This window comes from Glycine soja, chromosome 14 (assembly GCF_004193775.1).
Source record: "Glycine soja cultivar W05 chromosome 14, ASM419377v2, whole genome shotgun sequence".
NCBI lineage: Eukaryota > Viridiplantae > Streptophyta > Magnoliopsida > Fabales > Fabaceae > Glycine > Glycine soja.
The window spans coordinates 19,046,435-19,070,732 of NC_041015.1; the positions used below are offsets into that span (position 1 = coordinate 19,046,435).

Here is a 24,298-nt window from a genome sequence, read left to right on the forward strand (position 1 = left end):
CTATATTTACATATCTAATACACCCCCGTAGTCGAAACTGGAGGTGAACGAATGTTGAGACTATCACGAAAGTCATCAAAGAGTTGCAACGGAAGTCCCTTTGTGAAGATGTCAGCAATCTGAAAACGCGAGGGAATGTGAAGAACGCGTACTTGACCGCAAGCAACCTTCTCACGCACGAAATGTATATCCATTTCAATATGTTTGGTGCGTTGATGTTGAACAGGATTGTCGGAAAGATAAACTGCGCTGATGTTGTCACAATATACTAGAGTAGCTTTTGTGACAGGACAACATAGTTCCAAGAGTAAGTTGCGTAACCAACATGATTCAGACACAACATTAGCGACACCTCTGTATTCGGCTTCAGCACTTGAACGAGACAAGGTATGTTGGCGTTTTGCGGACCATGAGATCAAGTTGTCACCGAGATAAACGCAGTAGCCGGAGGTAGATCTTCTTGTGTCTGGACAACCGGCCCAATCTGCGTCTGTGTAAGAAATGAGCTTGTCGATGGATGAAGGGTACAGATGGAGGCCGAAATCTATGGTACCATTAATGTATCGAATAATGCGTTTCAAGGCAGACATGTGTTGAGTTTTTGGATCATGCATAAATAAACACACCTGCTGAACTGCATATGAGATGTCCGGTCGAGTGAACGTCAAGTATTGCAATGCTCCGGCAAGGCTACGATATTCGGTTGGATCATGGTAAGGGTTACCGGATGAACCACTAAGTTTCGCCTTTGTGTCTACTGGTGTGGAGGATGGTTTGCAGGAAGACATACCTGCTCGTTCGATAATTTCTTCTGCATATTTCTTTTGAGAAAGAAAAAGGCCTTCGGGATGTCGGGTGACAGAAATACCCAGAAAATAACTTAGAGGCCCCAGATCCTTCATGGAGAATTCAGAACTCAGTTGTGCCATAATAGATTCTCTAAGAGTGTCAGATGATGCAGCAAGAATAATGTCATCCACATACAGAAGAATATAAGCTATGTCATTGCCATGATGATATATAAAAAGAGAGTGGTCTGAAATACTGTGAGAGAAACCCATTGTAGCTACATAATCAGTAAAGCGCTGGTACCAGGCGCGAGGTGCTTGTTTGAGACCATATAGAGATTTCTTCAATAAACAGACATGATCAGGAAATTGAGAATTACGAAATCCAGGAGGTTGATGCATGTATACTGTTTCATGAAGGTTCCCATGCAAGAAAGCATTTTTAACATCTAATTGATGAAGACACCATGATTTTGATAAGGCAACACTTAGAACCGTTCGAATGGTAGCCGGTTTGACCACCGGGCTGAATGTGTCACCACAATCAACACCCGTTTGTTGATTTGCACCATTACCTACAAGGCGAGCTTTGTATCTTTCAAAGGATCCGTCAGATTTCTTTTTATGCCTGAAAATCCACAAACTCCGAATAACATTAGCATTAGACGGACGAGGAACTAAGTCCCACGTCTTATTTTCAATAAGAGCATCATATTCGTCTTTCATGGCCATTTTCCAATTTTGATCATTTAATGCATCAATGGGATTTGTAGGTAGAGGGGATATGGAGGTTGAGGTTGATGTATGGAGATTGAAGAGTTTGCGAGGTTTGACAATACCGTGTTGGGCTCTGGTTGTCATTTGAGGGGAGAGGGGCGGTTTTTGTTGTGAAGGTGGAGGAGTCGGAAGTGATGTGGGGGATGGGGATGATATGATAGTTGGTAATGATGGGTTTGGAGGTGATGTTATGGATGGGGCTGATGCTGTGGTTGGTGAGGTGTGATTGTGGGAGGGTGACAGAGGCGAATTAAAAGAAGATGGTGATGGTTGATAAATGTTTGTTTGAACTGGTGTAGTTAGGGGTGGAGTACGATTTTGATGGTTAGAGGGTGGAGCACTATAGGAATAGGATGGAAGGAAGGGTGTGTCGTCATCCAGAAAATTATAGCCAACCGTTGTAGGGACATTTAGATTAGAAAATGGAAGCTTAGTTTCATCAAAAATGACATGCCGGGAAATAAATATTTTACGGCTAGATAAATCATAGCATTTGTATCCTCTATGATTTGAGGGATATCCTAAGAAGACACAAGGTGTGGACCGAGCTTGTAACTTATTCCTAGATGATGAAGGGATGAGAGGATAGCAAAGACATCCAAAGACACGAAGGTGAGTATAGGCCGGATCTTTTTGGTAGAGTATTTTAGTGGGTGATTGGAGGGAAAGCTTTTTATTTGGAAGGATATTATGTAGGTAAGTGGCCATGTGTAGTGCATGATGCCACATTGATGGAGGTAAAGAGGCATGGGCAAGAAGGGTACGGATGATGTTGTTTATGGTACGAATTTTTCTTTCGGCTTTTCCATTTTGTGAGGAGGTGTGAGGACACGAAAATCTAAAGGACATTCCATTGTTTTTACAAAATTTATGAAACATAGAGTTATCATATTCTTTACCGTTGTCACATTGGAAACATTTAATCTTTCTTTCAAATTGTGTTTCAATGTGAGTTCTAAATTGAAGAAAAACGGAATGAACCTGAGATTTTGTATGAATTGGAAAAGTCCATAAGAAATTTGTGTAATCGTCAAGAAACAACACATAGTAACGATGACCCTCTGAACTGAGAATTGGTGAAGTCCAGAGGTCACTGTGCACAATATCAAAATGCATAAAAGTATGAGACACAGAGCTATAAAAGGGCAATTTTATTTGTTTTCCAAGAGGGCATGAATTACAAAAATAATTGTGCGGAGACTTATTACATTGGAGAAAGTTGTCTCGGTGCAGAGAACTTAAGATAGTAGCTCCTGGATGTCCTAAACGGTTGTGCCATAATTCCGTGGATAACGCGGCAAAGGTGGATGGTGGCAAGGTTGTATTAGGTGGTCTTGTGGCAATGGGATAGAGGTCACCAGAACTGTTACATCTCATTAACAGTATTCCTGTCTGAAAATCCTTCACAGAAAAACCAAAAGGATCAAATTCAACTGACACATCATTATCTATGGTAAATTTACGAACAGAGATAAGATTTTTTATGAGTTTTGGTGCATGTAAAACATTAGGTAATTTTAGAGGATGAAGGGAATTTGGTAATGATGCATGTCCACAACCAATTACAGGAATATTTTGACCACTACCGACAGTAATATTATTACTCAAATTGAAGTAGGACGTGAGATTACCTCCGTTAGCCGTCATATGCGAGGTTGCTCCGGTGTCCATGTACCACTGATCATCAGGAGTAGAAAGTGAGAGAGTATGCATGGCAGCTTGAATATCCGTTGGAGCATATGAGGAGGTTGGCGCTGCATTGGCGACATGAGCTTGGTGAGACGGCTTGGGCCCAAGGATGCCGGGTTGTTCCTTTGTTGTGATTAGGACTTCGGTAATATATATATATATATATATATATATATATATATATATATATATATATATATATATATATATATATATATATATATATATAATTGAATATGGACATCAAGGATTGTTGTGGAATTTTATGGGATTTTTCTAAAGTCAGAATCTACTTTTGATTATTTATGGAGTGAAAACTGAAATTCTCTCCCGTCGGTGAAAATAAATAGTTTCCAAGATTGTTGGATCTTGATTAAAAAAATATATGTTATACATGCCATTGTGATGAACATTTGGATGTATAATTTGTATCATTTGGATCTGTTTAAGTATTTTTAATAATTTCAAAAAAGAGAAAATATGTGATTGGACAGAATTAGTTTTTAGTAGAAAATAAATATTATTTATACATTTGGGCTTGGAGAATTTTTATGATGTGACTAATAAGATTCTAAACCTTAATGTAAAATTTGGTAATTTTCTAAGTTAATTTGATATTTATGGAATTAATTGTTTATTCAATGTGCTTTATTCAATGTTAATGACTAGAATTGCTTTAAATGCAATTATTCTGTTATGCCATAAATATTTCAAAACAATGATGTTCAACTCTAAATAGTGAACACTTATCGTTATGATCTGACATTAATATCATGTGCATACCCTTAACTATAGCATTCTATTTGTATATTTAACTATCATCTAAGACCTACAAAGTGCAAACTCTAGGCATTTGTTCTGTGTGCATGTTTATGGTTTGAATTAATTGATGATGTGGGGAACAGAACCGAGAACCCATGGATGCAAATAAATTCTATGAGGAGGACATTTGTGTTTATTAATAATGATTGACTGTTAAATTCGTTACAAAAGTAGCGAATCTACTAATTAAAAAGAGTGAGAATCTTAAATTAAGAACTTGACTAAATAAATGGAAATGCTTATGGAATAATACTTGGACTTAGAGATTCCTTAGGACCTATGCAATGATTGGAGGACCTTCACATAATGAAGCATAAAACTTGAGCATTGTAAGGAAATCCATAAGACTTGATAAAACGTGTAGTTACAAAACGGGTTAGTGATGGGAGGTGTGCTTGAGGAAACACGTGTTTGTATATGATTATGTATTGTTTTCTATCAATTGTGAGAATTGAGTAAAGGGAGACCCTTCGTGATGGGGTCGCATGTGATCAGTAATGATGAACAATGTGATTGTGAAGATGGTGTGGATCATGTAGGATGTCGATAGTATTATTTACTTTGTGAGAGGCATGACTATGATGAGGCAATTGTGCTCGTGATTGGAAAGGAGATCATCATAAAAGGATTTGTGATTTTTCAAAGCACCGCCTCATATTATGGTGACAAAAATCACATTGATCCATAGGACAATCCCAGTGGTGTCATTGAGGAGTTAGTCCTCAGAGTAAGGATGCCACAAAATGGTACTTAGGAGATGATCGCATGGCGTGACCGTCTTGCGGGGTGTGACGTTGAGTCATGATGTTAAATCACATAAGTCAACTCGACAACCTCAACATATTATGTGAGCCATCATCAGTTGGAGTCTACCATATGTCGTGGCAAGGATGTACTCCTAACAGTCATCAAACTTAAAATAATGTAAGTCCACTGGGTTTTGAAAGTTCTAGTGGCAGCAGGCTCGAGCATGAAAAGCATTCAAATTGAATTAACTTACAATGGGGTAACGAGTGGGACAAGAGAATGTCTCAAATATCTTTGTGATTTGTCTATGGTATGTTGTCTGTGACTTAAAGGTCGTTTGTTTGGTGGTTTATGTGAAGGATGGAAGTTCACCCATACAACCAACATATTTCATATAGAACATGTGATGCGATTCAACTGTAGATGATGGAATGAAAAGGTTACGATAACGCCAAGGACATGGATGGACTTGATCAGTAAGGGAAGGACCTTCTAAGGAGGCCTCTAGATCTTGGAGTGGGTATATGAGGGTTGGTTATTTGTAGAGTCACTGCTATGAGTCTTAGTCTTTTTTTGTATAAAAGAGGGTAAAGTAAGCATTTACTTTATTCATCTGTGAGTGACTCGAGTGTTTATGTATTTCCTTCTAAAGATACAAATGTATATAGATATTTGAATAGTAGAGTAGGTTAATAATGGAATTTGAGCTTTATTTAAAGGAAACCTTTTGCAGTTTATATGTATTAATGAAAATTAAGCGATTGTAAAATGAGATGTTTCTTTTTCTATGGATATCTTTGTCTAGTGAAGGATTGAGAAATGTAAATCTAAGGTTTTATCAAGTTTTAATAAATTTTGTGAGAACCAAAGGTTTAATTAAGTATATGGTTTTGAATGAAGTGTTGATTAATCCTATGGATATTTTATTAAAAATCAGAGCTAAAGATTATAAGTCCTTTAAGAAGTTCTTGCGATGTGCTTAAATATGAAAGTTTTAAAAAGTAAAGTGTATTCTCATGTGCTTTGAAGGATGTTTATGATATTTCAAGTTTTTAATTGCTCGCTACTTTCGAAAAAGACCTAAAAGTCCTTTAATAAATTAAGAGCATCACAACTATTTTGGAGCAGCATCTCGGTGTTACCTAGACTAAGGATCCACAAGAGGCCAGCTCACCCAGGCCGACTTCTTGAAGCAAACTTGTTAAAAGCCAACCACTTCTATAAAGAAGTCATCAACTTGGGGGAAACTATTATGGAATAACATCTCGATGTCACTTGGACCGAGATATTCACAAGAGGTCGGCTAACCTAGGTCGACTTCTAGACCCAAACTCATTAGAAGCCAACCATTTCTACAAAGAAGTCGTCAAATCAAGGCCAATTGTTCTGGAGTAGTATCTCAGTGTCACCTAGACCGAGATACCCTCAACATGTTAGCTCACACAAGCCAACTGATCGAACTTCAACATGTTAAGGCACCCAAGAGCAATTCGAGCTAGTCAAATCAGTGATCTTCTTGCATTAGACAAACAAGGTGCACATGCTAAATGTGACCATTGTTTTGGTCATGAAAACATGACCCCTAACGCAATTCGGGCCATCCCAACTGGATAATCGATTTTCCCGCCTAATATTGGTTTATAAGTTTCTGGTATGTTTCTAAACTAACTCTACTCGCTTAACTCCTTTACTCGTTCATGACTAACTTGAGCGTTGGAGTCTTTGTAGGCACCCCAACATTGCTATGTTGTACCATCATTATCCTGTACTTCATCATCTAGTTCGACCACTCAATCTAGATTTGAAGCAAAGAATCACCTTAGAATCCAATCTAATTATCATCCACCAAACATTAACTATTGCTTATTGTCTTTCATTGCAGGTTAGGAAGTCACTTGAGTTGGGTCTCATATACGTCTGTCTTATTCTTTAATTCAATTGGCTTCCAAGTGTCATTTCTCAATGGATTTGAGGTTAGTTCCTTAATACATATCAAATTTGTATTTGTTTTTTGTTGGTTGATGGGGTGTGTTAAACCATGATTTTGAATTCATTGGCATACAATATGACAATATAGTAAGTTTAAAATTTAAAAGTATAACATATATATGAAATAAAAGGAAAAAGTTTTCCAGTATTTTCAGGAGTAGTATAACAAACGTGGGTTGTATCATAAGAATTGGAAATTTAAGATATTTAGATCATGACCATTATTTCAAAATAATTTTCCTAGACAGGTTTTGGTGTTTCTGGTTTATGACATTGGAGATACTATGGGATGGTTGCAACATCTCAATTTTCTTAGATTGGGAAGTTTTGGGTAGAAATAACTTGTGTTTGTTTGATACAGTGTGGTAACATTATTCTTAGTGCAATCATGAATATAAGAGAGAATCATCATTAAATGGTTAAGTGACCTAGATTTAAGTTCTGAGTCTAGAAATAAGTGGTTTAGATGTAAAAACCCTTGATCAAATCATCAATAAACAAATGTCAACTATTTTTTAAAAAGTCAAAGTAAAGGAATCCTTCATTAGGCTAACATGAGAGATTTAGACTAATTCATGAAAGTTTTAAGCATTAATATGTCTATATGTGAGAAACTATTAGTTTAAAAAATTAAGGAATAAAAGAATTAATTTCGCATTCACTTTAATTAGTTTTTGTTGAGACTAATGGAAGAGATTAATAAATGAATCTATTATTTTATAACCAATTTAGAAGTAAAAATTATTTAGGAACAAATTAAGAGATTAAGTCCTTAAGTATATTTAGTTTGAAAAGGAAAAAGAGAGGATAAAACCTAGGGGACCCACATGTGGGGGCCCCTCATAACCTAGGGCTCCATTTATAAAACGGAGAAAGCAACTTCATTCGCCCCCCCCCCCCCCCACCCCCCAATTAAGAGGCCATCGACCATAGAAAAAATGAAGCTCTTTTTCTTTTTTTCTTCTCTCTTCCTCCATTGTTGAGGTTCTCAAGGTCCTTGAAGGGTTTAGTTGAGTTTTTCCAACCTTTTCCTATGCTCATCTCCATTCTTCCCTTCTCTATCCACTAGAATCCTCACATCCCTCTTTGCTCCATTTTTCATGACCAAGTTCTAGGAGAGGCCCAAAGATCTTCTTCAACCCACACTCATCTCTTTTCTTCCTTGTGTCAACAAAGAGGTAAGGGAGTAGTACTTAATCTCTTAGGACCCATGCTTGATGTTATGAAGCTATATTGCATTTATGTTGTGATTTGGTGTGTTTTGTATGAAACTCGTAAATTTGTGTCTGTGACACTATGTTTACTGCAAGTTGAATTTGTGAATTATGGATTCAAAAATAGGTTCTTTGACCCTAAAAACCTAGGAAAGTATATATGCTATGTCTCATTTGAAGTTGTACAACCTTTGGAATTAAATTTTTAAGTTAGGACAAGATATGTGTATAATGCTCTGTTTTTGAAATTTTTGGAATTGAAGCTGGAATCTGTTGTTATGGACCTCAAAATGGAACTCACAAGGCCCAAAAACCTTGGGTTATATAGAAAATACACCTCATTTGAGTTAGTATAGCTCTTCGAATCACAATGTCAAGTTTTGTGCTTTTTTGGTAAATTATGCTCTATTTTGAACGAACTGCACACATGAACTTGGTTTTTGTAGATGATGACCATGGAAATGAGTTACTCATGTTTGAAAAAATAGGCTTTTATATAAAATTTGCATGAAATGAATTTCTACAACTCTTGGAATTTAGAAAACAAGTTTTGTGAACTTTATTGAACAAGTGCAAGGCAATTTCGTGTTAGGGAAAATGGGAATGGATCTAGGAAGTTTTGAGTTCAAAACTGGATTCCTTTTATTTAAAAACCTTGAGAAACATATATGATTTGTCCTAATTGGATTTCTATATTAATGGGAATGTTGAATTTAAAAGCGGGTAAGTATGTGCAATTCCAAATGAGGAAGTGCCACATATGTGTAGAAGTGCATGGAATAAATGATGTGAGTTATGGATTGAATTTTGAATTTGATTGAGATTTATTTATTTGGAATTGTGGAAAATTTTTATGTTGAATGTTGTAAGACCGCGCGTGACCACTTGGCAAGGCATATTGCATGTTATGAATATGATTTATTCTAAATTGTTGTGCTTTGGGATTGGGTTCAAGGGTTTTCGACCCTCAGCGAAATTTATTTTGAATGTCTTGCAATCATTATAGTGATTGGTTATGTGGTGGTGTGATTTTGTAAAGTGGTCTTGTCCAATTAAAAGGTCATATTGATTATGAGCCTAGGGAGGGAAGAAGATTAATTTTCCTTCCTTTCTTGTTATGCTTGTGTGTGCGTGCACGTTGGCAGATGCTTGCAGTAGAAGATCCCATGAAGATGGCTCACACTATGAGAAAGGAACAAACAAATGAAGTAGCGAGATTATATTAGAATTAGAGAGATTGTTGTGTTGGGAGTTTGGGCATGACCCTATACTCAGTAGTAATACACTCTCTAATGTTTATTAACAAGTACCAATTCGATCGTCATTCATGCTTCTCATCATGAAGAATGAGTAGGGATTTGTTAAGTGGGGGTGGATGACACACAGTAGGTGCACTAGGAAATAGTCCGATTCAAAGGAACCTGGGGAATGTTGAGTGGTAATAACCCAACTAAGGGCATTCTCTGGTTAGTTTAGGGGACTCATGGGCCTCACTTGGCATTCCTGACTAGAGCAGAGTTGTATCCATGGTTGGTGAGGGCATCATGTTCTGTACCGGCATGTGATGTGCCCTCTCAATCATCATCCATATGTTGCATAAGATCATAAAGGCCTAGGAGGCTTAGTGATAGTGTTGGGCCAAAGATAGTAACAATGTGAGAGTAGAATGCAGAATAGGATGTTGTGAGTGATGTATGCTAGTAAACCACATGTGGTGATTGTTAGGTTACATGTAGAACTTAATGTCTGTATTTGTGTTTTTGAAACAGATGGAGTACTCACCCCTTACACCAAAATTTTCAAGTTCAAATGATGAGTATCAAGATAGATCTTCACTTATGGGTTAGCATCTTCAAGTATAGAAGGATCTCACTAAGAGTTCTTCATCGAGTTCTCATTGGTGGGTTCACTTTCATCAGACATGTACTTTCTTGATGGCGTGGTTATTACGCAAGACTTGGATAGATGACTACTCTAAGACTTAGGTTTTCCACTTTGGTGTATTGATTCAAATAAATCTAGGTTTCAGAAACTTTTATATGTGTTCAGTCATCCTATTTACTTACTATTTACCTTTCATACTTATTTACTTATGTTTCGTAGTAATGGAAGCTCATCTCAAATATATATATATATATATATATAAAGTTTTGAGCATTAACATGTCTATATGTGAGAAACTATTAGTTTAAAACATTAAGGAATAAAAGAATTAATTTCACATTCACTTTAATTAGTTTTTGTTGAGACTAATGGAAGAGATTAATAAATGAATCTATTATTTTATAACCAATTTAGAAGTAAAAATTATTTAGGAACAAATTAAGAGATTAAGTCCTTAAGTATATTTAGTTTGAAAAGGAAAAAGAGAGGATAAAACCTAGGGGACCCATATGTGGGGGCCCCTCATAACCTAGGGCTCCATTTATAAAACGGAGAAAGCAACTTCATTCGCCCCCCCCCCCCCCCCCCCCCGCCACCCCCCAATTAAGAGGCCATCGACCATAGAAAAAATGAAGCTCTTTTTCTTTTTTTCTTCTCTCTTCCTCCATTGTTGAGGTTCTCAAGGTCCTTGAAGGGTTTAGTTGAGTTTTTCCAACCTTTTCCTATGCTCATCTCCATTCTTCCCTTCTCTATCCACTAGAATCCTCACATCCCTCTTTGCTCCATTTTTCATGACCAAGTTCTAGGAGAGGCCCAAAGATCTTCAACCCACACTCATCTCTTTTCTTCCTTGTGTCAACAAAGAGGTAAGGGAGTAGTACTTAATCTCTTAGGACCCATGCTTGATGTTATGAAGCTATATTGCATTTTTGTTGTGATTTGGTGTGTTTTGTATGAAACTCGTAAATTTGTGTCTGCGACACTATGTTTACTGCAAGTTGAATTTGTGAATTATGGATTCAAAAATAGGTTCTTTGACCCTAAAAACCTAGGAAAGTATATATGGTGCCTCTGAGCCTAACTTGCGTTCATGCTTAATGGACGAAGGGCTAACTGGTGTATGTGGTGCCTAATCACGTATTGACAACCCTAAGTTGCTTTTCGCTTAGTAAATTGAAATAGGGTTGGATTAAGTGGTTGATTGGTAGGGACGAATTCTCCATAACCCAGGATAAGAGAATGACTTCTGAATCAACGGAAACAACCCATTTTTAATATTAGTAATTTCGTATTCCAGTTTACTTGTTCTGCTCTTTAATCACAAAACAAACAACCCCCCCCCAATCGTTATTGTTACTGCAAGTATATTATGAACATTTGGTTTGTTACTGCTCGTTGGGAAACGACCTAGGATCACTTCCTAGTTACTGCATTTTCATGTTTATTTGATTCGGGTACGGCCTCGATCAAATTTGGCGCCGTTGCCGGGGAGCAGTGTCCAAAGGTTCATAATAGCTAGCTAGTGTTGTGTGTTTAATCCTTTCGTGTTTTATGCTTAATTGTTAGTATTGTGTTAGTATGTGTGTTAGTGTTGTTTAGTGTCCTGGTATTTTGTTTAGTGTCCTGGTATTCTATTTCAGTTTTTCCATTAAGCATTTCCTCTGTTTCAGTCTTGGGTGTTAGTATGTGCTTGCGGCAAAAATAGAGTAGTAGTAGAAATCAATTAGAGACGGATTTTAGTGACCACCCATGTTGAATTATTTGAGATTTTTTGTTTTAGTAGCTAGGGTTGTTATTTTTGGCTGAATTTTTTTGTGGTAACTTCTTTTAATCCATATTTTGTGAGAAAAATAGCTAGAGCCTTTAGTTTGGTCAGATTTGAAAGTTCCAAAAAACTAGCAAATTTTGTGTTTGTCAAAACTTCAAACGGCCATAACTTTTGCTCCGGTTATCAGAATCGCAATTATTATATATGCATTTGGGGTAGAAAAAAATTTCCTACACCGTGGCAGCCTGCCATAGGCCGGCTGAGGTCTCCATCATCCAAAAAAAGCGATTCTGTCAAAAGTTTTTTATTTTTCAAGTTTTATTCACTTATTTTTCTTAACCTACCATTTTTAGCTTTCATAGTTAGACTTTGAATTTTTGTCTGAAATTTTTTGTGCTATCTTCTCATCATTTTATAGGGTTTCTCACAAAATTTCAAGTCATTTGGATATCATTTGAGGGTAGCTGTAGTTCAAACCTACACCTTTATTTACATGACAAGGCAACTAGTTGTGTGCATGCTGAATGTAGTGTATGACTAGAGGCAATCCATCTGACTTACAACCCTTTGATCCTGAGATAGATAGGACATTTCATAGATTAGTTAGGCATCATTTTATACCTTTTGATCATTCTGAGCATTCCATAACTGGTGAATCTGTGCATTCTGTTATTGGTGATTTTGAACATCCTGATCTTGAGCATTATAATTTTGAGCATTCTGATTTTGCACATTCTGAGAACATAGCACAACCTCCACCTCGTGAGAGGACTCTAAGGGAAATGGCTGCACCTGATTTCACCTACGAAAGCTTGTGCATCCAATACCCTGATGAGGATGTCCCATATGTTCTTAAAACTGGACTGATTCATTTGCTTCCAAAGTTTCATGGCCTTGCAGGTGAAGACCCGCACAAACATTTGAAAGAATTTCACATTGTCTGCTCCACCATGAAACCCCCAGATGTCCAAGAGGATCACATATTTCTAAAGGCTTTTCCTCATTCATTAGAGGGAGTGGCAAAGGACTGGCTGTATTACCTTGCTCCAAGGTCCATCACGAGCTGGGATGACCTTAAGAGAGTATTCTTAGAAAAAATTTTCCCTGCTTCCAGGACCACAGCCATCAGGAAGGATATCTCAGGTATTAGACAACTCAGTGGAGAGAGCCTGTATGAATACTGGGAGAGAAGTATGATAGATGCTGCCAGTTGCCCTCACCATCAAATTTTAGAGCAGCTGCTTCTCCAATATTTTTATGAAGGACTTAGTAATATGGAGAGAAGTATGATAGATGCTGCCAGTGGTGGAGCCCTTGGAGACATGACTCCTGCTGAAGCCAGAAATTTAATTGAGAAGATGGCTTCCAACTCCCAGCAATTTAGCGCCAGAAATGATGCTATAGCCATTAGAGGAGTGCATGAGGTAGCTACAAACTCAGCTGCATCATCTGAAACTAAGAAGCTTGAAGGCAAACTGGATGCATTGGTTAACTTGGTAACCCAGCTGGCCTTGAACCAAAAATCTGTACCTGTTGCAAGGGTTTGTGGTTTGTGCTCCTCTGCTGACCACCATACAGACCTTTGCCCTTCCATGTAGCAACCTGGAGCAATTGAGCAGCCTGAAGCTTATGCTGCAAATATTTACAATAGACCTCCTCAACCTCAGCAGCAAAATCAACCACAGCAGAACAATTATGACCTCTCCAGCAACAGATACAACCCTGGATGGAGGAATCACCCTAACCTCAGATGGTCCAGCCCTCAGCAACAACAACAGCAGCCTGCTCCTTCCTTCCAAAATGCTGCTGGCCCAAGCAGACCATACATTCCTCCACCAATCCAACAACAACAACAACCCCAAAAACAGCCAACAGTTAAGGCCCCTCCACAACCTTCCCTCGAAGAACTTGTGAGGCAAATGACTATGCAGAACATGCATGGAATAAATGATGTGAGTTATGGATTGAATTTTTTATTTGATTGAGATTTATTTATTTGGAATTGTGGAAAATTGTTATGTTGAATGTTGTAAGACCGCGCGTGACCACTTGGCAAGGCATATTGCATGTTATGAATATGATTTATTCTAAATTGTTGTGCTTTGGGATTGGGTTCAAGGGTTTTCGACCCTTAGCGAAATTTATTTTGAATGTCTTGCAATCATTATAGTGATTGGTTATGTGGTGGTGTGATTTTGTAAAGTGGTCTTGTCCAATTAAAAGGTCATATTGATTAGGAGCCTAGGGAGGGAAGAAGATTAATTTTCCTTCCTTTCTTGTTATGCTTGTGTGTGTGTGCACGTTGGCAGATGCTTGCAGTAGAAGATCCCATGAAGATGGCTCACACTATGAGAAAGGAACAAACAAATGAAGTAACGAGATTATATTAGAATTAGAGAGATTGTTGTGTTGGGAGTTGGGGCATGACCCTATACTCAGTAGTAATACACTCTCTAATGTTTATTCACAAGTACCAATTCGATCGTCATTCATGCTTCTCATCATGAAGAATGAGTAGGGATTTGTTAAGTGGGGGTGGATGACACACAGTAGGTGCACTAGGAAATAGTCCGATTCAAAGGAACCTGGGGAATGTTGAGTGGTAATAACCCAACTAAGGGCATTCTCTGGTTAGATTAGGGGACTCATGGGCCTCACTTGGCATTCCTGACTAGAGCAGAGTTGTATCCATGGTTGGTGAGAGCGTCATGTTCTGTACCGGCATGTGATGTGCCCTCTCAATCATCATCCATATGTTGCATAAGATCATAAAGGCCTAGGAGGCTTAGTGATAGTGTTGGGCCTAAGATAGTAACAATGTGAGAGTAGAATGCAGAATAGGATGTTGTGAATGATGTATGCTAGTAAACCACATGTGGTGATTGTTAGGTTACGTGTAGAACTTAATGTCTGTATTTGTGTTTTTGAAAGAGATGGAGTACTCACCCCTTACACCAACATTTTCAAGTTCAAATGATGAGTATCAAGATATATCTTCACTTATGGGTTAGCATCTTCAAGTATAGAAGGATCTCTCTAAGAGTTCTTCATCGAGTTCTCATTGGTGGGTTCACTTTCATCAGACATGTACTTTCTTGATGGCGTGGTTATTACGCAAGACTTGGATAGATGACTACTCTAAGACTTAGGTTTTCCACTTTGGTGTATTGATTCAAATAAATCTAGGTTTCAGAAACTTTTATATGTGTTCAGTCATCCTATTTACTTACTATTTACCTTTCATACTTATTTACTTATGTTTGGTAGTAACGGAAGCTCATCTCAAATATATATATATATATATATATATATATATATATATATATATATATATATATATATATATATGTATATATATATAAACACACACACACATGAAGATGTAAGGTATTATGCTTGAACATTAACTATTTATTATGTACATCAACTTGTGGCTTTAAATGAAACAACATTTTGTAAATACATATATTGCATATGATTTTGAAAATAGATTATTTTCTTTTCAAGTTGATAGCTCTCATTGAAAAGAAAAAGGGTTGAGAGCCTTCATCAAATGTTTTATTTCAATGAAAAATTTATCCTATCTTTTCATTTTCTATTACAACATTTATGAAAAAGACTTTGAACTCCCTTGTTTATAAAGATAAATAAAAGGTAATTAAAATATAATTAAAAACCTAGATTTTAGACTGTCACAATGGTGTTATTTCTCAACATCTTAATAATGTTTCCCACACCTTAATTTTATTGGAAACCTTTGCAACTACTGAGTGATGGAGAATCTTAAACCTTTAAAACAAATATGGGTAAATGTTTCCCTATTGAATAGGGATTAACTATGGTTGTCATTGTTTCCTATTAGGTGAAGTGTAAAAGTGAGCATAACTAAATTATTTTTCTTCTAAAAAAATATTATTAGAAGAATAATTTGTTTATTGATTGCAACCAGTCTTTATTTATAAACCTTTTAATTTTGGGAAAATGTGAACCAATAGGATTATTTTTTATCTATGAAAATTAAAGAAAGTGACAGGAGATTTATAACAACTCACGCACCTTTGCTCAACCAATTGAACTAGACTCCCTTGACGATTTATATTGCTTTTAAATTATGTCAAGTTTGCTCTTACAAGATTTTGGACTTATCATTTGAAAAATATATAAAGGAAAAACTACATCTTTTAGAATCAAGGAAAATAAGGCATAATCAAAATGTTCTTTTAACGATCAATCCTTCTCTTTGTCTGATCATGTCTGTATGAACAATAATATTTTTTTAGTATTCATTGAAAATAATTTTTAATTAACAATATTATTTTTTCCAGATCATTAATATGCTTATTTTGATTTTTAATTGGGCTTTTCGAAGGCTATCTTGATGCATTTTATTTGGATGCCTAATATCTCTAGTTTATCTTGTTTTTTGAAATAAAAAGGAGCATCAAAGGATCATTTGAAGGACCAACGAATGATGTGCTTGACATTGCAGAACTATGCGAACTATATGCAAAGAATTATTTAATCTACTTTCTCTAATTTTCAATAGTTCTACCATGTAAAGCACATCATTCGTTAGTTTATAATATTTGGATTGATCCAATTGTGGTTGTCTTTTAATTCTTCATAAATAAGTGATGCAATATTTACAACTTTACTTGGATGTTACACATCAAGACTCAATTGTAATAAAATAGTCGATCGTCGCATATATTTCCTGAAAACTTGAAATGGCCAAAAAGAACTAGAAGCTATTGATTGATCATGCATTAGAGTGCACAAATAGATGCCTCGTTCATCACAATTCAAATCCATCACAACCGATTACAATCCAACTACCAAAACTTAGATGACTTGGAACACTAGATGACTTCTAGCATGCCATAGGAGAACAAGTCTTGCATGGTGCCAAAGGATTCTGAGTTGTTGGATTTAAGTTCAAAATAAGGAATGAATGGGGTTTATTGTGTATTTGTTGTTTGGAGAAAATTTTCAAAAAATGAGGATCTTGTTTAAATAGGTAACATGTGGAAAAGAAAATTGGATTTTTAACATAAAGAATTGGTAAAGTTTTTTACACACGTGGAAATAAAAAATCCACATCTTCAAATGTAGTATTGGATTCCATCTCTGTACAAACTAAATAATTTTCATTTTACATGTTGCCTTCCTTTTTCTTTTGCCTCATCAGACCTGCAACACCAGTTCCTTTCTACATAGTCCCAATTGATTTTGGACGCTTGATTATGATTGATATTCATTGTGTTTGTTTTAGGTTTTATTTTATCTTAGATGAAGCATGGGAATGCATTGGATCCAATTATTGGTATTTATCCCATTTGATCGTGTTAGGGTTTATTTTGTCTTAGGTGAAGTACGAGAAGGCATTAGATCCAATTTTTCCCATTTATCCCTTTCGGTTGTGTTACCTTTTCGTTGTCCAATTGTTTCGCTTGTGACAAACTATGGCAGGATAGTAAAAATGGAGATCAGTTTTCCCTTTGTGATTTGTTATCCGATTGTGATAGGCTTCCATTATCGATATTTTTCTGATGCGATACTACATCAAATTGTGCTGAAGAACAATAATTTGAATATCCAAAAATGTAATTAAATTTAATTAAATATTTTTTTTGCTCTTCCACATAATTTGATGTAATATTGTCATCAGAAGAGCATATGACAATGGAAGTTCATCACAATCAAACAGCAAACCACAAAAGAAAAACTCATCTCCACTTCTACTATCGTGCCATCGTGTGTCACTAGCTAGCGAAACAACTAGGCAACAAAAAGGTAACACAACCAAAGGGGATAAACGGAAAAAATTGGATTCAATGTATTCATGTACTTCACGAAGACAAAATAAACCCTAATACAACCAAAGGAGAAAAAAACCAAAAATTGAATCCAATACATTTTCGTGCTTCATCCAAGGTAAAATAAAACCTAAAAAAAACATAACAAATATCAATCATAATCAGGCATCAGGCGTCCAAAATCAACGGGGACTAGGTAGAAAGGAATGGGCGTTGCAGGTCTAATGAGGCAAAAGGAAAAGAAAGGTAGTATGCAAAATGAAACTTATTTAATCTGCACAGAGATGGAACCCAATGCTACATTGAAGATGTGAACATTTTGCTCAATACTTCTCCTTATGTTCTCTTTTTCTTTCCAGTTTTTACATTCAATAATTTTTTTGAAATTTCAATTTTAATTTCAATTTTACCCATGTTTAAGTGACCTGTCAACAATATAACATATTCATTTTGATCTTTTTGACGGCCTATTATGTGTTCTCTATTTAAACGAGACCCACATTTTCTAAAATTCTCTCCAAACAACAAATACACAATAAACCCCACCCATTCCTTATTTCAATCTGAAATCCAACAGCTCATAATCCTTTGGCACCGTGCAAGACTTTTTCTCCTATGGCATGCTAGAAGTCGTCAGAGCATTGAGCCGTTTTGAGATTCCTTCATAATGAATTTTGAAACTTGGTCTGGAGCATTGTTCAGTACAAACCGATATTTTATACAAAGAAAACTAACAATCTATTTGAGATTTTAGAATGGACCTCAACAAAAAAAGACTATCCCCCTCTTGTTCATCAATACAGAAAATATAATGAAGATGTGTATTTTTTCCAAGTATAAAATTAAGCAGTTCTTTCATTTTTAAGTATTATTGCCAGCAAGGGGAGACAATAATTTTCAATGCTTTTTAAAAAAACATAGGAATTACAATCTATAAGTCACCAAATCAACTTTTCACTTATCTATTAAGAAAATCATTTCCCCTTTGAGTTCTACATTTAAAATCACATGTCGTAGAAAAGTTCAAAAGTTCAATTCCAGTAGAACAGATATAAGTACCTCCCAGAAATATTTGATGCAGTTTATTAACTCCTTACAAGTTGAAAAAAATAAATAAATGCCAATAGAATTCGTGCACCTACACACCACAGGCAGTGAGAGCCAATGAAACCGAGGAGCATGTTGCCAGCTATAACCCAAAGAAGGGCAGCCGGGGACTACATCCCAGTGAATGAAGCACAAAACCAATGAAACAGTACCAGAAGAAATCTCAACAGAGAAGGAAAGCATATTAATGTAGTGCAGAAAGATCTGGAACTATATTTAACAAACTAGTAACAACAACCTTAACAAGATCATTACCTGCAATGAAACTACAAGCAAAGATAAATTCAACACAAGCTGAGACATAAAATAAACTAACTATTCCAATCCAAGAGTAGAAACTCAGGGCCTTGCCCAACAAAACAGACTCATACTTCAGTCAAAGCACCACTAAATTAACAAAATCTCACTATTCTCTTAACAATCACAGATACCCAATACCAAACTCTCAAAATCAACTTCTGCTTCTGCGTCGTTCCCTAAGGCCATTTCTGCATATTTTTAGAAGAGCATCACATGTCAGTACAAACACGCAAAAATGAATATTGATAGCAGAACTAATAACTTGTAAACTCAAGCAAAAAGGAAATGATGTGGCATGTAGGATGCCTTTAAAAGAAAAAGAAAAAACAATTCAGATCCTACCTACTCCAGTCATCACTCATCATGCCTAATATTCTTCCGTCCTTTGCTACAGAGACATTTTAAATATATCACACAAAGTACAGTGTCACATATGAACAGGGGATCCAAAGCAAGATGATGCCCTTTTGGCACTTCAAAGTAAAAAACAGTATTCTTTCCTTGAACACAAATTAAGTAGGCTTAGCTCTCCAAAAATAATCTTTTCAAACAAAAAATTAACTAAGCGAAACATTTTACAACATAATAGAATAAAATGCATATTTAAAAATCAGGTCTAGCCCAGTGATAAAAAATAACCTAGAAAAAAAAACATATTTGACCAAATAATAATATAATTGAAGGTGAACATAATTCCAGACAGAAGAAACCTACCCATTAGCATAAGGAACCTCCTCACGCCCACGATAAGGAGGAGACCTGCTGTAGCTACGTCCACGAGGTGACAAACTGCGGTGCCTAGGGGACCGCCCACGAGGACTGTAACTCCTAGTCATACATAAGAAAGGTGAGAAAAGAACATAAAGATTTATAAGATAAACTATTATTTCAACCTACAAACACGCCCAACCCTTTAATTACAAGATAGATGATAAAGTACTATTTTGTCATGGAATAGCAAAATTCTTAAAAACAAAATATTAACATATTTTCAAATGTTCACCTACTTATAATTACAGGCAACAAAAAGTTAAATTTCAAACCACAAATCACATTTGTTATGAAAGTAGGTGGATCAACAAACAATTTTCACTACATATCATTAAAGACAAATAAAATATAAAATAATCTTCAGGAAAATACTAAAAATACAAATGCCCACATAGGATCAAAAGAATAAAGGAAAGCAATCTGACCTTCGCCCATAACTTGGGCTCCTACGGAATCTGGGCGGACTACGGCTACGGCGTCTTCCTGAACCACCACGCATGCGGCATTCACGAGCAAAATGACCAGGTTCACCACACTCGTAACATTTCAAATCAGAACCACCAGAGCGACCACCACGACCACCACCTCCACCTCTAGAGTTGTGAGAAAGCTCAACCCTCCAACCATTCTTGCCTGCTCCATAGAATAGAAATGAAAAGGCCCAATAAATAAAAAAGTGACACAAAACTAATAGTAATCCAAGTAGCTACGCTTTCTACACTAAATTGTATGAAAGCAGCAGCTGTATTCAGTAAAGTTTAAAGTTTAAACCCTAAAAGAGAAACAATTTCAACCAAAAATACATCACATTGCCATTAGCTTAAAGACAGATAGATATTAAACAGGAAACATTGGTGGCGTTGCACCACAACCCTGCAAACACATTAAACTTTAAGGAAGCCATCCCAGTAAGGATTAAGAGAAATATCAGTAATCAATAACATGAAACAATTAAGAAAAGCCCAGATTAGCTTGTGTTAACAAATTTATAATTAGATATGTGGATCACTTGTTTCACAATAAATGCAGATAATATGCACTTGAAATAAGCACTGAGAAAATAGTACTACTGCAATAACAATAACCAAACCTTATTGCACTAGGCATGCTATCCAGATCAAATGACATCATGAGTATATCAAGAACAAAATTTGCAACAAATCCTTGTAGACTACGATCCTCTTGATGGTTTCAATTCCAAGTGGAAGGAAAAAAAATAATGCATGAATTAAAATACAGCACTATTCACGGGCATACAGTATCATCATAAAGGCATATCCAGGCAATAGTTGTTCATTCAGTAAAGCAATGATTGTGTTACCATAATATTTTCAGAAGTTCATTGGTCGCTAACAACTTATTGGAGCACACAAATTGCCCACAGGGAACATATACAGCACAGAGGCAGCACGCACATGGTCCCCATAGGTTAAGTGTAGAAGCACATATCTCATAAAACAAACCCATTATGCAACAGAAGTGTAGCTCGCGATAGCAGTGCAAATCCCCTGTGTTCACATTCTTAATTCTCTTTACATGCAGTAGTAGTAGAAGTAGTCAAACTGTACAAAGCAGCAGACTTTGACGAAGACACAACCAAGAAAAAACCATTACTGCAGGCCAAGGCAGAAGTAGAAGAAAGAGAGAGCAGCATCTGCTTGCCCCATAGGCCAAAAAGAAGACTTAACTAGCTAGTTGAGGAAAACCCTTCAACATATCAACCGGAAAAAAACATGGGGGAAAAACAATAATACATTAGCAGATAAGAAGAATGTTGTAAATAAACATATCTATGCACATTTAATTTTGATTTTAATTCTATTACATTCCAACAACATAATTCTTCTGAACATACCATCCAATTCACGGATAGCATCCTGTGCGTCTCTGCGGTCATCAAAGTCAATAAAAGCATAACCAGGTGGTCTACGTGCAACCCAAACACTGCAAACATAACATAGTACCCATTAAACACAAAATCATTTTTTTTCAAAATAAACCTAATAGTAGAACAAAACAAAAAATAAAATCACAGCAACAAAACTGAGAAATTGAAGTGTCCAAAACAAAATTGAGGGGAAAATTTTAAGCGTCTTTAACATAGTATCTATTAAACACAAAATCAGCTTTTTTAAAAAAGAAGAAAAATCCCTTCAACAAAGAACTGAGAAATTGAAGTGTCCAAAACAAATTTGAGGGGAAAAATTTAATGAGTCTTCAACAAAATATCCATTTAACACAAAATCAATATTCTTTTCAAAATAAACCTAATCAGCAAAACCAAACAAAAATCATAGCAACCAAAACAGAGAAATAGAAGTATCCACAACGAAATTGAGAGGGTAAAATATTAAAGCGTGTTAATTTACCTCCGAATAACTCCGAAAACGCGGAATTCGTCTTCGAGATCTCTCTCGGTGACTCGTGAATCCAAGTTACCAACATACACGCGAGACATCTTTTCAGAAGAACCTGAAAATTAAGAAAATTAATTAAATTTAAACGGTGAACTTGCAAAGGGGAAACGAAAATCGGGGACAGATGTTTTTAGGGTTCGAAGAAAGATTTCAAAAGATTGGGGAAATTGAAAAGGAGGGGGTTGAAAGCGAAGTAAAAAGGAAAATCGGAAACTGAGAAGAGAGATCTGAACCTGAAGCGATGCAGTGAGAAGAGAAAAAGAAAAACCCTAGAGAGCGAGCGGCCTCTTCGAGAAGGGGAGCGTTTAGTTTTATAGGGCCCTTTTTTCCTTTCTGTGAATAATATGGGAAAATTGATATCTGTCACGCACATTTGTTTAAATTTTATTTGTTTTTTTAAGAGTGTTTAAACTCAAAAAGATTTTTTAATAAAAATAAATAGTTATATTTTTTTTCTGGATATTTTTTTAAATAGACTAGACCTAAGCCAAAAAACAAAAAATTACACAAGAACAATTTTAGGAAGGGAGACTCCCAGGAAAGCATCAGATAGCATAAGCTGCTAGGAACTTGCTAAAAAAAATAACAATATTAGCATGTTACATTTCACACGCCATATTGGCTAAGGCATCGTCGCACGCATAACCTTTCTCATAAACATGTTGTTTGAAATAATTCAAAGATTAAATGCAGGGAATTAGTTGAGTTAGTTACTCCTAACCAATAATTATTACATACTATATAAGCTAGGTAGGTTCATAATATTGTATATAGAGTATTCTTAAGTTTGTTATCAATACAGGCTCATAACATTGTATAACTAATCCAGTCATATCACTAGATTATTAGGTCAGTGATCAATTCGGTGCATCATTAGTTGACTCACGTGACTCAATTTACAATAAAAAAAATTAATTTTCTTACACATAATTAACTACGATACATTCACATGCCAAATGTTATACATTAGATAAGGGTACCAAACCCATTTGCAAAATACATAAACAAAAAATTGTCCACTACCTGCAGTTGTACCAAAATAACTATAGTAGTTCCTCCAATCCTTTTATAACATATCCTACAACATTATATTGACAACCTATAATCCCTTCAAACATTATATGGGTTTCATTGACAATTCATAAGAAGATAAAGAGATTTTTTTTTTCATTTTATTAGAATACCACTGACATTAGGGACCTCATGAAAATAGCACGGACTATTAAACGAGTAATAGTAATTTTGAAGTAAAAAAAAGTAGTTAGTGGCTTAGTGCTTCAAAATGTCCTTACAGATCAAATAAATCATTTTTTTATAAGAACACATAAATCATATTTGAATGAATGTCCTAGTGTTGGAATGAATTGGATAATGTACGGCAAAAGACATTGTTAGTGGCCTGTTTCATAAAAGTTATACAGTATAAATACAAAATTAAAGGTTTGAAATTATAGTGACAGCATATCTGCCATGTTATGCGGTAGAAATACTAAAAAGAAGTCTGCATAAGAATTCATTTCTAATTAAATTGCAAGCTTGAGTTCCTCAAGCATAGTAAAGTGGCAAACATTTTTCCCCAACAAGGAAAAATTGACCTACACAATCGTATTGAACAACTAATCACATCACTGCATGATGAACAACTTCACAAATTTTGCAGTTTTAAGGGGTTGTGGCTGGCAACCACCATAATGACCACAATATCCACCTCTTTGTGATGCACGTTACCCACACTTAAGTTCTCTCAGGCAAACCTACCAAACCACATGCACAGTCACACACAATCACAAACATTGGAAAAATATGAAAGAACAAAATGAAAAAAAACCTAAATCCATATTTGCCTTAAAACATGTGACAACAATCTTTGCTTTGACGAGAGAGAAGAAGCAAATGCAGTTTTGAGAAGGATTATACCTTTGGGAAGTCGGACGCTAGACGAGAGAGCATGGACAATGAAGTCATGAGAGAAGCTGTGAGAGAAAGGAACCTAAAAGCTACGAGAGAAGCTGTGATGAAGCGAGAACAAGAAGATGACGAATGCTAGAAGATAGAGGACGACGCCATGAGAGAAGCTGTGATTGCGAGAGAAGCTGTGAGCCTGCAACAAAGAGAGAAACTTTCTAAAATCAAAAACCTAGAAATCAAAACGATGTCATTTTGCACTCCATAAAGGAAAAAAAAGAAAGATAAATGACCCGGTCTGGGT

At 35.9% G+C, this 24,298-nt stretch overlaps 1 protein-coding gene across 4 annotated transcripts; it reads right to left on the bottom strand.

Annotated features, from left to right (window-relative positions):
* Positions 1 to 18,764: 18,764 nt before the first annotated feature.
* Positions 18,765 to 22,458, bottom strand: LOC114384841 (serine/arginine-rich splicing factor RSZ22-like). Of its 4 annotated transcripts, none has more exons than XM_028344650.1 (7): positions 22,323 to 22,458; positions 22,042 to 22,144; positions 21,528 to 21,616; positions 20,098 to 20,305; positions 19,616 to 19,720; positions 19,244 to 19,289; positions 18,765 to 19,089 (listed from the first exon to the last, which is right to left on the bottom strand). In XM_028344650.1, exons 2-6 carry the CDS (start codon positions 22,128 to 22,130, stop codon positions 19,256 to 19,258), a joined length of 525 nt encoding a protein of 174 aa, XP_028200451.1. In that variant the 5' UTR covers positions 22,131 to 22,144; positions 22,323 to 22,458; the 3' UTR covers positions 18,765 to 19,089; positions 19,244 to 19,255. The 4 variants fall into 4 exon arrangements, with proteins under 4 accessions (XP_028200451.1, XP_028200449.1, XP_028200450.1 ...); XM_028344648.1 differs by having other exon boundaries at positions 19,616 to 19,729; XM_028344649.1 differs by lacking the exon at positions 19,244 to 19,289.
* Between the last annotated feature and the right edge of the window lie 1,840 nt (positions 22,459 to 24,298).